Source organism: Fusarium musae, chromosome 4 (genome assembly GCF_019915245.1).
Source record: "Fusarium musae strain F31 chromosome 4, whole genome shotgun sequence".
NCBI classification, from domain to species: Eukaryota; Fungi; Ascomycota; class Sordariomycetes; order Hypocreales; family Nectriaceae; genus Fusarium; species Fusarium musae.
The window spans coordinates 108,557-121,573 of NC_058390.1; the positions used below are offsets into that span (position 1 = coordinate 108,557).

A 13,017-nucleotide genomic window follows, 5' to 3' on the forward strand; every position below is an offset into this window, starting at 1 on the left:
CGGCGAGAGAAGATCGACCCGAAGACTCTTTAACAGATGTAATCCAATGCTGTCGCCGCTTATCCTCCCAATCTAGAGCACGTTGAAGACGAAGGGGTTTTGCTTATCCGTAAGATCACGGAAATGATAATCATCTTCGTTGAGCAGATGCCTTTTCTCCTCTAGGAACGCCTTTCTCTTCCGGTTCTGGAAGTGAATATACGCGACGTTAGAAATGACAGCAGCCAAGCTGACAGCCAAAGCGACGATGTTGGCCCTGAGACCTTGCTTGTAAGGTGGAGTGGTATATAGCTGGGCACCAACGATGCCTAAACTCAATCAGCCAAGACCTTTATAGGCAGATCAACGATAAAAGCTGCTGCTACATACACCCACAACAGTAACAGGTAAACATTATGGGTTGAGCTGTCACTTTCTTGGTATGACCGACAATGTTTCCGGAGATAGTGCCCGTTCCGAGCAAGAAACCACACGGGATAAAAGCCATCATCGCCCAAAATCCAAGTCGACTCGTCAGTTGATGTAATATCTAAGCCTCCGCCAAGGGCCTTTGGAAACATCACATACCCAGCCATCAGGCGCCAGCGCTGGTGCACATCGAAGGCGTACAGCATGGAAGCACCGACAATGGCCAAGGCGTTGGTTGGCCAGACTAGCAAGTGCTAGCCTCGAGTTTCGGATGCGCGAGGCGACAGTACAGAAAACGGTGAGAGCATATAAAACAGCGGTACGATAGCTCAGCACTTTCCCATAGCAGTACCTCCCATCCAATTACTATATATTGCGACCTCTTTCCATTCTCATACTCTTAGTACGTATTCTAACAACCAGTCGAGCTACGTCCCAACGTCGTGATGGTACTGCCTCACTTAAAGTGGAAGCGTCAAGTAGTGAATAATGAACGCTGGTTTCGGATTGTGGATTATACGCCAGCTTAACCGATCTGCCGAGTATGTCAGCGGTATCGTGCTGTTTGAAGTGAGCTGACATACCTCTTTGTGCTTGAGTAGACATTACTGCTCAAGCGTTCAACCTCAATGACTGCCAATAAAGATGGATGGAATCTATCCCCTGCACCTCTGCGCCATATCCGTAGGTGTGCATCATCAACAACATAAGCGTCTTCAGGCTCAGAGACTTGGGTAAGAGGCATACTCAGAGTGACGTTTCTCACGTGATTGAGGGATGACAAGGCCTCTTTGAGAGACTCAAGGTCTAACTGAGTGATATTGTAGGGGCTCTGATCGATGTTATCTGCGTCCTTGTCTAGCAATAATTCCGTGCAGCGGGCAGGTACCCAGATGTTCAGGGTCGTTAGATTCTCCAAAAGATCGAGGCGAAGCCCATGAAAATCGAGAGATGTGTGACGCTCTCCGGGCAGTGGCTATAGAGTGGGCGATGAGCACGGTAACAGCATAGGGAAAACTGGCTCTAACGATATCTCAAGATGTCTGCCGTAGGTGTGAAAGGCTGGCGGCGAAATGGCGACCTCGACCTCCTGTTTCCAGAGCTCCGGTACCTTGCAGAAACCGACAAACATGTTGAGAGCAAAAATGTCTGTAAAGATAAAGATAGTCGATTCATAAATTGACTTGAGGCATTCCAAGGATCTGCGGGCTAATTATCAGCAAGGAAGGAAGCTACATGGGCAGAGTTACGCATCAGACTCTTACAAGACCCTGCATGACAGCAGCATACTCATGTATGCGCTGCATGTCGACAACTTCTCCGAGCTCAAGTTGTGGCTTCTCCAGCATGGCCCTAGAGAAGAACATGTTCGAATCCCAGGATCGGCATCCTCTCCATAGACCTCCCCGATGCGCTGACCACACGGAAAGTGGTTCTTCCAAGCAGAATAGAGCTGCAAGGCATAAGTCTTGTTGCTGAAGCTATCCCCAAATGGGACACAGAGCTGGATCCTGGTGGCATCAATCTTTTCTTGGAGCTCGTCTTGAACAGAGAATGGCGTGGTGCATCGCCAGCGGCAGAAGTGAGATTTCGCTTTGCCACCTTTGTTACGATGCCAGATGATGTGTTGGCGGAGACCGCAGGAGCGCCATAGCTCAAAATAGATCTTGTCTCGGATTTCGCGAGGTAGAAGGCTGGTGAACGTGGACTGGTGCTGGGGATCTGGTGACTGGGTAGTTATTTCAGGCATTGTTGTTCGTCATATGATGAAGGATGCAGGTTCCTCTTAACCCCGCCTCGAGAGGACTTGCACAGCTTTGGCCCCAATCTTCCAGTAAGTATGTGCCGCTATATTTAGGCATTATTCCCTTGCTTAACCTGAAACCCCGCTTCATAACCGACATTTATTGCTCAGCTATTCCTCCCCGTTGATCTCGTCTCGCATGGCTATAATAGCACGCATGATCTCATTGCCGAACCCAAAGGCGCCAGAGATTCTTCCAGTGCAGCATCTTCAGTCGGCGGCTTAAACACACTATTATTATACGCGAATAGAAATCTTTCTACAATACCATCTACAGGCTGTCCTTAATCTAGTGAAGGACTGAGATGATTGATAATGCTCACATTCCAAGCTTTGTGTGATCCCAGATGGCTTCCAGCTCCATAACAACACCATTATACACTGTCTGCCGAAAGTCATCCTCGTCGAGCTCTTTAGAATCTGTACATCCTATACACCTTTCAACCACTTCCTTGTACGCTGGGTTGATCAACGCTACTCTCTGCTCTAGCATCCTATTTGCAATAGTCAAGTTCTGGATTAGGCAATCGTTCTCATTGTCGGAGCTTTGCTCGTCTGGCATCCGTAGCTGCCCAAGCGAAGAACCCAGAATAATCTCCAGCAACAGAATGCCGAGTGCAAAGAGCGTTGGGTTGCTCGATAAAGAGTAACCGATACGGTCCGTCGTATTATTGAGGCGCTTCAGTGAGCACTCAGGTAGCCTCCTCTGTAGGAACGGATGCTCATAGGAGAGCGTGTCTCCACGCCTGAAGAAATGTATGTTGCTTGGCGTTAGAGCCTCGGGAAGCCAGGGCGTTTTGCTCAACTGCAGCACGCTGGAGGCGATGACGAGTGCCAGTCTGACTTTCTCTGCCAACAATATCAATGGTCGAAGACCCTGCTTGCCCTCAAGAACATCTTCGAGTGTCACTATCGACCAACCATCGCTGTTCATTACTGTTCCCAACGGGCATACCTGGAAATGGCGGTGGCTACATTCCTTGTCAATCAAGTGGCCGTAACAAGCAGGTCTCTCCTGGTGGGCCTTTTTCAGAGCCAGACAAAGGTCCAGAGGGCTTATCGTCGGCATGGCACTGCTTTCTTCAGGACACTTGATAAAAGCAATGTCGGTAGCGGGGCGAGCTAAGATAGCCATGGCAGTCTTGACGCTGGGCTTGACTTCCGTAGCAGTTTCTGTGAGATTCAAGCGAGATAGCGCCCGATCAATGCCAAAAGACACGCGCTTCGAACTCTTAGTCTTGGTAGCCACAACACATGGCGTGGCCGGCACGGCCATTGATACGGACATAGCCTTGATATTGACTTCATCCCAGAACATCTTGCTCGTCGGGCCTTTGGCAACTTCAAAGGAAATAGCCAGTCTGAATTGAGCATTCTGGATGATCTTCTCGTCGTCGCACTCATGTCCAACCTCTATGAATCGTGTCGCCAGTTCGAGACTGACGTCGTGAGAATCGGTACACAGAATACTAGAGCATAACGCTCGATAGAAGCTCGCTGAGAGGTCCCGCAAGACCTTGAAGACCTTGCATCTAGACTGTTTCCGGCGTCTAGGCTCAAGGCCAACGCTCTGCTGCGTTAGGCCCTCGAGACTTGTGATGCCTTTGGAGATGGTTTCTAGAGCTTCTTGATAGTCCTTTCTGTTCAGGCGGTAAAGAAGCTTCTTGAAATCGCGAGTGACTCGCTTACGGTCAATCCATTGAACCTGCGTGAGGTCAGTCAGCTCAATTAATAGCCCATTTGAATAACAGGGCTTCTCACCGTCCCATCGGATGATACGTCAATTCTAAGCCGCAGCATCACACTCTCCAAGGCTTCTCCGACTTCTTTGACCGTGTCTTCAAACGGGCTGTACGAGTCCCATAGCCTCTGCCGAATCCTGTCGTTGGTCTCCTTGGCCTGCCAGAGAGGTCCAAATGGATCCTGAAGCATCGGCTCAATATCTCGTTGCGATACAACATCGCTGATGAGCTGTTCGCAGACGTTGCACAGTCTCACCCGTTCAGTGGATAATTGCCGGTTGAGGCTCCTCAGCTCCGCCGGAGCCTTGCCCCAATCGCGTAGGAAGTTGCTGTAGGCTTCTAAGGCTGTGACGACGAGGGGAAGTGTCCCCAGGACTATACCTGCGATCTCGAATCCAGACATTGGCTGTTTCTCATTCCAGCGGTTTTCGAGGGTTGTTGGTTGAGAGAACGGACAGCGGAGAGCCCTGTAGGCTGTGAGCGGTTATTGAGGCTGACGGAACGGCCATCTTACGGCCTGCATATGTCCAGTCCAATGATATAGCCGCTTTCAAGCAACCCCGCACGATACTGAGACTGGCAATGAATGCGAGCCCGGCCTGATGATCTTTTAACTGGACTCACTGGATTTGACGTCGTGTTGAGTCTTTGTTGTACCTTCAAGGCCGATCGCAGCAAAAAGCAAAGCACTTACTTGCTGACAGCTAGCCTTTATTTATATCTCTCTAGGTCGCCTGGCCTTACTCATGGCAAATCATCGCCATGGACAGCAAACATGAGCGAATGCCAATTGCGCACAATGTCCGAAACGTCCTCAATTCTTTCCAGACCGTTGCGACATCGCTCAACCAAGAAATAGATTCTCTTGATGAAAAGGCTGAGTTTGACGGTCTGCGTGAGCTGCCCTTAGCCTTGGAGAATGAGAACGTCCGCTTCAAGATGTGGGCTGGGAACCTAGGAGCTCATCAGAGTGGCCCAGCGTCGCTGGATCATCGGTTAAGAGAGGCACCCCATATACAAGAGCAGGTCCTCTATCTTCTGCGGGACATATTGGAATCACTAGAGGATATAAGAGTCCTGATGCTAAGAAGGGAGCCCCTCAAGGGCAGTGCAGATATCGAGGATAAGCTAGGCTCTCCTCTTGAGGGTTCAGATCCAGAAAGCGAAGATCGCTTCACCGATTCAGACCTGGATGGTGATGAGAATACGCCAGAAACAAGACTATCAACGCTCTGCACCGATATCGCCGAGGCCATCGACTGCCTTCTACGTCTCTCCCTGGCCATCGCCAATCCAGCACCGCACGAGAGGTTCCGAAAGCTCGGTGCCGGCCCCGACGAGGACATATCATTCTACGAGGCACATGACGTCCGCTACGTCCAAGATAAATTCCCAAATATCAGTAAAAAATTGCCCGACATCCTGGGCAAGTTTATCACTCGCCGGCGCCAGTTCTTCAAGTACCGAGAGTCACACCATGCCAAGCTAGCGGAAGGTCTAGATCAAGCGACTCATAAGGATACAAGTCGGACAGAAGTTGTACCCAACACCGTGGCGTCCTCTCTTCCAGAGCACTTCAAGAGGTCTGGGGTGATTGATGAGGACAATCGATCTGATATGGCCATGTCTGAGACGTCCTATGCTACCTCGGCTGGTTATCTGATGCTGGAAGATGGAGAGATGAGGCCGGTCCCTCTACTTAAAGTGCCCCAACGGCCACCTGAGGCAGAAAAGGGGGTATTTGAATGTCCATTTTGTTACAGGATGATATCAGCCAGTTCCCGAGGGGCATGGAAGTAAGTGCTACTTTGTCACTATTCCGCTTATATCTAACACTACTAATAGACGCCATGTCTTTGGGGACCTCCGTCCGTATACTTGTCTCTTCTCACGGTGTGCCGAATCAAATACCGACTTTGATCGACGACATCGGTGGCAACTCCACGTCTCCCAGTATCACTGGCGCACATGGTCTTGCCCATTCAAGTGCGGGAGCACGTTCCCGTCTGCGGTTGAACTCGGTGATCACGTTCGCAATCAGCACCTACTTAACGCGAGCGACGGGCATCTCGCCACCGTCGTGGCCCGCGGCGAGGTATCTGTCTCGAATGATGTAACTCAAGAATGCCCTCTTTGCAAACGAGCTATTTCGGGCTTGAAGTCATACATCAAGCATGTTGGGCGGCACCTGGAACAGTTGGCTCTGCACGCTCTTCCTAAGATCGGATGTGAGGGGCTCGAGGATGACATCGAGAGTGGCGAACAGAACGATGAAGCATCTGAGCTAGGAGCTGTTTCAGCCGAAGAATCGAGTGAGACGTCTTCCGGAGCCGATGAGCAGCTAGAAACTGGCGAGATAGATAACCAGGTGGAATCAAGCGGTCCACATGCTACAACTGTTAGATACAATGCTGAAGGCGACGTCACCGCCGCTGGCGATACTACCATGCCACCAGCTGCCTCTACTATCTCGTCTGATCAGCCTGTAGTCGAGCTAGCTAAGATAGGAAAACTCGAAGACATCCCCCTCGACATCGTACGGACACAAGCTGGTGCTAACCTCGAAGAAGTGGGAATGATGACCACAGCTGAGAGGGAGGCAGCCGCGATGGAGGCTGTTGAGAGGTATAAGAGACAGGAGCTTGCGAGGATAAAGGCTGAGAAGGCCAGAATTGGAATGGAGGAGACAGAGGAACTTTCAATTGGTCCCTCCGACGAAGTCGAGTCAGCTTCACAGGATAATCGGCCGGTCTACACTCGCATGTCTCGCAGGCATCTATCTCTCGAGACATTGCGGCAATACGATGTCAACTATGAGTTCGACGCGGACCCTGAGTACGTCTTGATCAGACGGTGGGTGCCCGAGTGGGAACAAGATCGGATGTGGAAGCACACTAGGATTATCCGCGAGAAACGGGCCGAGACTCTACTCAATGAGACACCGATACGAAGTGCTGAGCATGAGTATGAGTGGGTGCGCAAGAAAGGCAGGCGACAGAGCAAGTCGCCACCACGTCTCTATGACCCCAGGGCTAAGCCTTTCCTTTGTAACTATGATGGATGCGAGCACGCTGCTCCTGGAAATGGATTTCCCCACCAGTGGAATCTCCAGGACCATATGAGCCGTGTTCATAATGACAATGGCAACTCTGGTGATTACGTGAGTTGGGTTTCTCTATTATCATTGTACGAAACACATTTCTAACACCAATCAAGAGCTCCAAACCCGGAGAGCGGAATCAACCGCCCCCTCGTCGTCCACCTTCTATCGAGTGTCTCAAGCGTGCCCATATCAGGACTTCCAGTCGCGAAAGGGGTGCTCCTCCGTCTCCATCTCCATCTCCCCCTCCGTCGCAGCCAATCATCCCAGGACCAACGACTGAGCGCGAGGTTATCACACATTACCGAGATATCGACTATGGTACGCCCTTAGTGCCCACACCTGACTATATACTAAGCCTACCAGTAGCTTCACCCGACCGGCCCGAGGAGATGCCGGCTCCCGAACCATTCACCTTTGACTGGGAATGTGTAAGTCACACCCTGACTCTATTTAAAGTTATGATTGATTGTAACATCTCGTTATTAGTGTCGCTGCTTTCAGACTTATTTTTTGCCATTACATACTGTTTGTCTGAACTGCGAGCATATCCAATGTAATGCTTGTCCTATTATTCAGCATTAGTATAGATACTGCTAAACTATAGGGAGTATTTAATATTAGGATAAATAGGATAATACGCAGATAAATAAATAACTTAATAGGTTATAAATATAAATAATAATAAAAAAGTTTTATTGCTAATATAAAGATAATATAAAGGCTAATATAGTAATATATTAAAGTAACTTAAAGATATGTTTTAAAATACTAAGTTAAATAAAGCTACTAAAATATAAATAAGCAGTTTTAATACTAAAAGCTTATTAATAAAGTATTTTATCTTTTTAAAGAACTTTTAACTAATAAAAATAACCTATTTATTTATTAGTAATTATTAACCCTTAGCTTAAGTACTGACTTGCACTTTTAATAGCACTCTTCCAGGCTATATACCCGCCCTAGAGTGCCTGCTAAGGAGTAAGTATAGTATCGCTAAGTAGATGCGTATAGCGATGGGTTCTCACCCTTTATACCAGATAGAGTGCCCCTAATGGGTATTAAACCACGTTCAGAGAGCTCAGTCACAGTACGTACGTAGAAGTAATTGACATTAGGGTTGCCAACGCAGTCTTTGCTGTTGAAATCGGCTGGTTTGTCCCAGCCGCTGTTTGTCCAATATGGATAGTTGGCTGACACGACAGGAAGGCCGATGACGAGGAGACTAAGAAGTTTCATTATGACAGTAATAGTAAATAAATATAGAGTAGTGGTAAATAACGAATAATGAGGGTAATGAGTGGTAGGTAGGTTTGTATATTGGGGCACTGGTTATTTTTACAAGCAGGGATAATACCGAATCACAGGCATGTGTGCTTATGAGGGTATTTAGAAGGGTTATACAGGTTAATTCTAAGAGTAGGCCTTAGTATTATAGGATAAATACTAAGACCTAGATTAACTATAACTTGCTATTCAGGGAAGGCTATAATTATTATATATTATATAGCTAGCTTTTAAAAAAACCTTTTAGTTATCTTTAGCTACTTTATTATTATCTAATATATATATTTCTAATATTAATTAATTTTTTTAATTAATCTTTTTTAAAATCTTTTTTATTTAATTACTTTTTTATAGCCTATTATTAATAAATTATTTAAAATACTTTTTATAGAAAGACTTTATAAGCTTTTTTAAGATATTTATAATCTTTATTTATTAATTATATTTAGGACTTTATCTTTTTTAATATATAAAAAATCCTTTAAATAAAATAGTATTTTTCTTAAGGTATTATATCTATCTTTTAATAATAAAGTTAATTTTATAATAATTCTTATTAATAAGCTCTCCTTTTACTAGTCTAGGCTATTTATTAATAAAGTTATTAGTATATATTAAAAAGAGATATTTTACTAAAATAATTAAATAGATTTTCTACTAATTTAAAAGCTTTAATTTATAAGCTAGATTATTAATAACTTATTTAATATAAAAAGGGCTAGTTTACTATTATAATTACTTCTTTAATAGCTTTCCTAAGAGGTTATAGCTTTTATAAAGTTATAGATATATATAATTACTTTCTTTTAATAAAATAGGATAATACTTCTTATTATACTAGTATTTTCTTTTTATTATAATAAAATCTATAGTTAGTTAAGCTTTCTTATAAATAACTTTTTAAAGATAAAAAAGACTTATAATATCCTTTATAAAAGTAATAAAATTAAAAGTACTTATAGGCTTAAAGCTATAAAGAAATTTATATATACTTATCTTTATTCTTATATTATATACTTTATTTAGATTTTACTAAAGTATTAGAAAAATATAAGACTAGTTTATTAAGGGATTTTTAATATGATAAAAGTATAAAGTAACTTTAATAGTTTAGTTTTTTCTTTTAAATAGTTTATTAACTTTTAGATAGTATATTATAGTTATAGTAAGCTTATATTTAAATTTACTTTATAGCTTTTATTAAAAAAGTAAAGTAAACTTTTTATTATAATTAAAAATAATAACTTTTAAAATTCTTTAATTTACTATTAGTAGTATTTATAATAAGGTAATAGCCTAGTTTTTAGTACTATATATTAAATATCCTAAGATTAAAAGATATTATTTACTTATAGTATAAGTTATTATTATAAGTTAATTAAAGAGATTAAAGCCTTTAATTACCTATAGGCTTTTAATTAATAAAACTAAAAAAAGATTAGTAATAAAGTTAATTATAATAGTATATATAAAAGTAATAAGAGGATAGATTAGTATATAATTACTAATTTATTATTAATAGTCTATCTATTTTAAATAATATATTTTATAACTATAAATATATTTTTAAATCTTTATAATTAAATTATATATTAAAAATCTTAATAATTCTTTTATTATTCTTTTTATCTTAAGGTAATTTTAATTCTTATATATTATCTTTAATATTTTATTAATTATAATATATAAAATATATAGCTAAAGATATTTATTAATTTACTTATAATATAGAAATCTATTTTTTAAAATAAAAAGTATATTATACTTTAAAGTAAATATTATATTTTTACTATATAATTAATTAATATTATCTGCTTTATTTATAATATTAAAAATTATTTTAAAAATAGGTAAATACTTTATATTATTAATATATCTCTAAATAAACCTATCTTTTATTTTATTAAATATAAGTAACTTTATACTTATATATATATTATTTAGTGCTATATAGTTAAGATAAAGCCTATAAGTATTACTATTAGTTTTTAAAGCTTTTAGGTAATTAAAAGTATTAAAAATAAAGTTTTTTTTTTTAAAAATATAAAAGACTTATAGTTTATACTTTAAGAAGTAAATTAAAGCATTAATAAGTTATTTATTAATATAATTAGTATTTATTATATTTAATATTATTTTCTTAATAATTTACTTTATTACTAAGTAATCTATAAATATAATAAGAAACCCTTTAAAGAATTTAATATATACTTTAAGTCTTTTTATTACTTATATAAATACTACTATTTCTAGCTCTATTAGCTTATATCTTATTTCTATTACTATTAATATTTTACTAATAAAATAAATAAGTATAATAATATTAAAGAGAATATAAGTACCTTTTTTCTAAATATACCTATTTTTTATATAATATAAAATAGCCTTAAAACTATATTAAATATTAGTATTAAGTTAAAGAAAGAGATATTTCTTTAAATTAAAATAAACTAATCTTTTCTTTAAAGTAATCTATTTTTATATACTTTAAAAGGTAATTTTCTTTACTAATATAAGGTTATAAAATATTATTTTAATATATAACTTTCTCTTTTTTTTATTACTATTAATAATCTTATTATTTTTTTTTTTTTAGCTAAAAAAATAACTTTATATTTCTATAATAGCTTTATAATTTTTATATAATATAGGATAAGGTATAAAATATATCTAGTTACTTTAATATATTATTTAAAAGCTATAAGCTATTATAAAAACTCTAGCTTAATAAAAGTAGTAACTCTCTTTACTATTATAAATAGTTTAAAGGTATTAATATAAAATTCTAATACTTAAGTACTTAAGTAGCCTATCTAGCTTTTTATAAGCAAGATAGATAAGTTTTTAAAAATAAAAAATTTAAAAAGTATATTTATATATTAAGTATATTCTTTAGTAGACTTAAAGAAGATTATAATATTATTAATAAAAGTATAATAAAAGCTATAATATAAATATAAAAGCCTATTTATATATTACTAAATATATATAAAAGAGTTATAAAAGCTTATTAAAGTAACTATAGATTTTTTTAGTTTTTTATAACTTATAATTATAAATCTATTTTAATATTTTAATATAACTTTAAATTAAAAAAAAAAAAATATATTAATTACTAAAATATAGGTTATATTTTATAAGGCTATAATAATATCTTCCTATCTAGGTAATAGATAGCTATTAAGGATTATAATTTTATTTAAAGCTTTAAGATTAACTATAGCTTAATTTTTAGGTTTTTTATTAATAACTTTTTAAATTATAAAGACTAAAGCTATAAATAGTATTAGCTTAGTTACTTACTTTATTTATTTTTAGTTATAAAGCTTATTAAAGATTTAATTAATAATATTACAGTCTTTTAATTTATATATATATAGCTATTAAGTAACTTTTTACTTATATTAGTTATTAATAAAAAATATAATTATTAATTTATTTTTTAAAATATAAATAAGTTTAAAGTCTATTTATAAGGTAATATACTTTATATATAAGTCTTAGGCCTATTTAGTAAACCTAAAACTATTATTATAAATATAAATTCTTTTTTAAGTTTTAATTTTAAGAAGATTTAATTATCTTTAGATATATACTTAATATAATATAAAAGGAGATTTTAAGATAAACTTATAGATAATTAACTCTAGCTTTTTATTAATAAAGAAGGCTAAATTAGATATATCTTTAGCTTATATCTATAAGCTAAAAAGCTTTTTAACTTTTAAAAGCAGTTACTTCTTTTTATTCTTTTTTTACTACTTATATAATAGTTTTAAGTTCTTAATATTAATTAAAATTATATTTTTTAAATTTTATATTAGGTCTATAGTAGCTTTTATAAGGGATACTTTAGAGATAGAAGCTAAAGAGCTATTTATAGTTTAAGAAATAATCTCTTTAGTAGCTATAGTATTAATCTTAAGAGTTAGATATATTTTAGCTAAGATTATAACTTACTTAGTAGTTTTAGTAATTCTATTTAATATACTAAAGGCTATTAGTCTAGCTATTATTAATAGAGCTAAGCTAGTAGCTTTTTATATACTAGAAAAGTATATTTAATTTTTTTTATATTTTTTAATATTTCTTAATTTCTGCTTTTTTTAATATATAATATCTTTATTAGTATTATTAATAATTATAACTCCTAAAGCAGTTATTAAGTTTATAAATATATTAAAAGCTTTATTAATATATTTATTAAATATAAAAGTTCTTTTTTTAAAGACTTTTTTTTATATTACTAAGATAAGGTATATTTAGCTTATTAAAATAGTTATAGGTCTAGTTACTATTACTTACTAATTAACTTTTTAAAATAGTTAAGAAATAGTAAAAAAAATAAAGAATTTATTAAAGCTAGTATAGTATAGATATTTATTAATTATTATAATATTTATATTATATAGTGCTATTTATTTATTTTTAAATAAAGCTTTTAAAGAAAATATTAGTATTTTATCTTAAATCTAGGCTTTATATATAAACTCTATATAGCTTATATTAAATCTGTTTTAATAAATATTATTAATATAAAAAGTAAATATTACTTATTTATTATATAGCTTTCTTACCTTATTATTAACTCCTTAAATAAAAATAAGTATTTTCTTTTTAATAGTATATTTAAAAGTTTATAGCTATTTTCTAGAGATAATTAGTTTTTTATAGCT

The 13,017-nt window shown here is 36.8% G+C and overlaps 4 protein-coding genes across 4 annotated transcripts; 2 read left to right on the top strand and 2 right to left on the bottom strand.

Annotated features, from left to right (window-relative positions):
• Positions 1-72: 72 nt before the first annotated feature.
• Positions 73-394, bottom strand: J7337_004989 (uncharacterized protein; the record flags this gene model as incomplete). Its single annotated transcript, XM_044822673.1, has 2 exons — positions 73-308; positions 370-394. The coding sequence occupies 2 exons, from the start codon at positions 392-394 to the stop codon at positions 73-75; spliced, it is 261 nt and encodes an 86-aa protein (XP_044681164.1).
• Positions 395-1,755: 1,361 nt separating this feature from the next.
• Positions 1,756-2,062, top strand: J7337_004990 (uncharacterized protein; the record flags this gene model as incomplete). The annotated part of the gene is given in 2 exon segments (XM_044822674.1): positions 1,756-1,775; positions 1,789-2,062. The coding sequence occupies 2 exon segments, from the start codon at positions 1,756-1,758 to the stop codon at positions 2,060-2,062; spliced, it is 294 nt and encodes a 97-aa protein (XP_044681165.1).
• A 469-nt stretch (positions 2,063-2,531) lies between these two features.
• Positions 2,532-4,357, bottom strand: J7337_004991 (uncharacterized protein; the record flags this gene model as incomplete). The annotated part of the gene is made up of 2 exons (XM_044822675.1): positions 2,532-3,917; positions 3,974-4,357. 2 exons carry the CDS (start codon positions 4,355-4,357, stop codon positions 2,532-2,534), a joined length of 1,770 nt encoding a protein of 589 aa, XP_044681166.1.
• A 359-nt stretch (positions 4,358-4,716) lies between these two features.
• J7337_004992 (uncharacterized protein) lies at positions 4,717-7,790 on the top strand (the record flags this gene model as incomplete). Its single annotated transcript, XM_044822676.1, has 6 exons — positions 4,717-5,691; positions 5,718-5,750; positions 5,909-7,114; positions 7,171-7,375; positions 7,421-7,485; positions 7,788-7,790. The coding sequence occupies 6 exons, from the start codon at positions 4,717-4,719 to the stop codon at positions 7,788-7,790; spliced, it is 2,487 nt and encodes an 828-aa protein (XP_044681167.1).
• Positions 7,791-13,017: the final 5,227 nt, after the last annotated feature.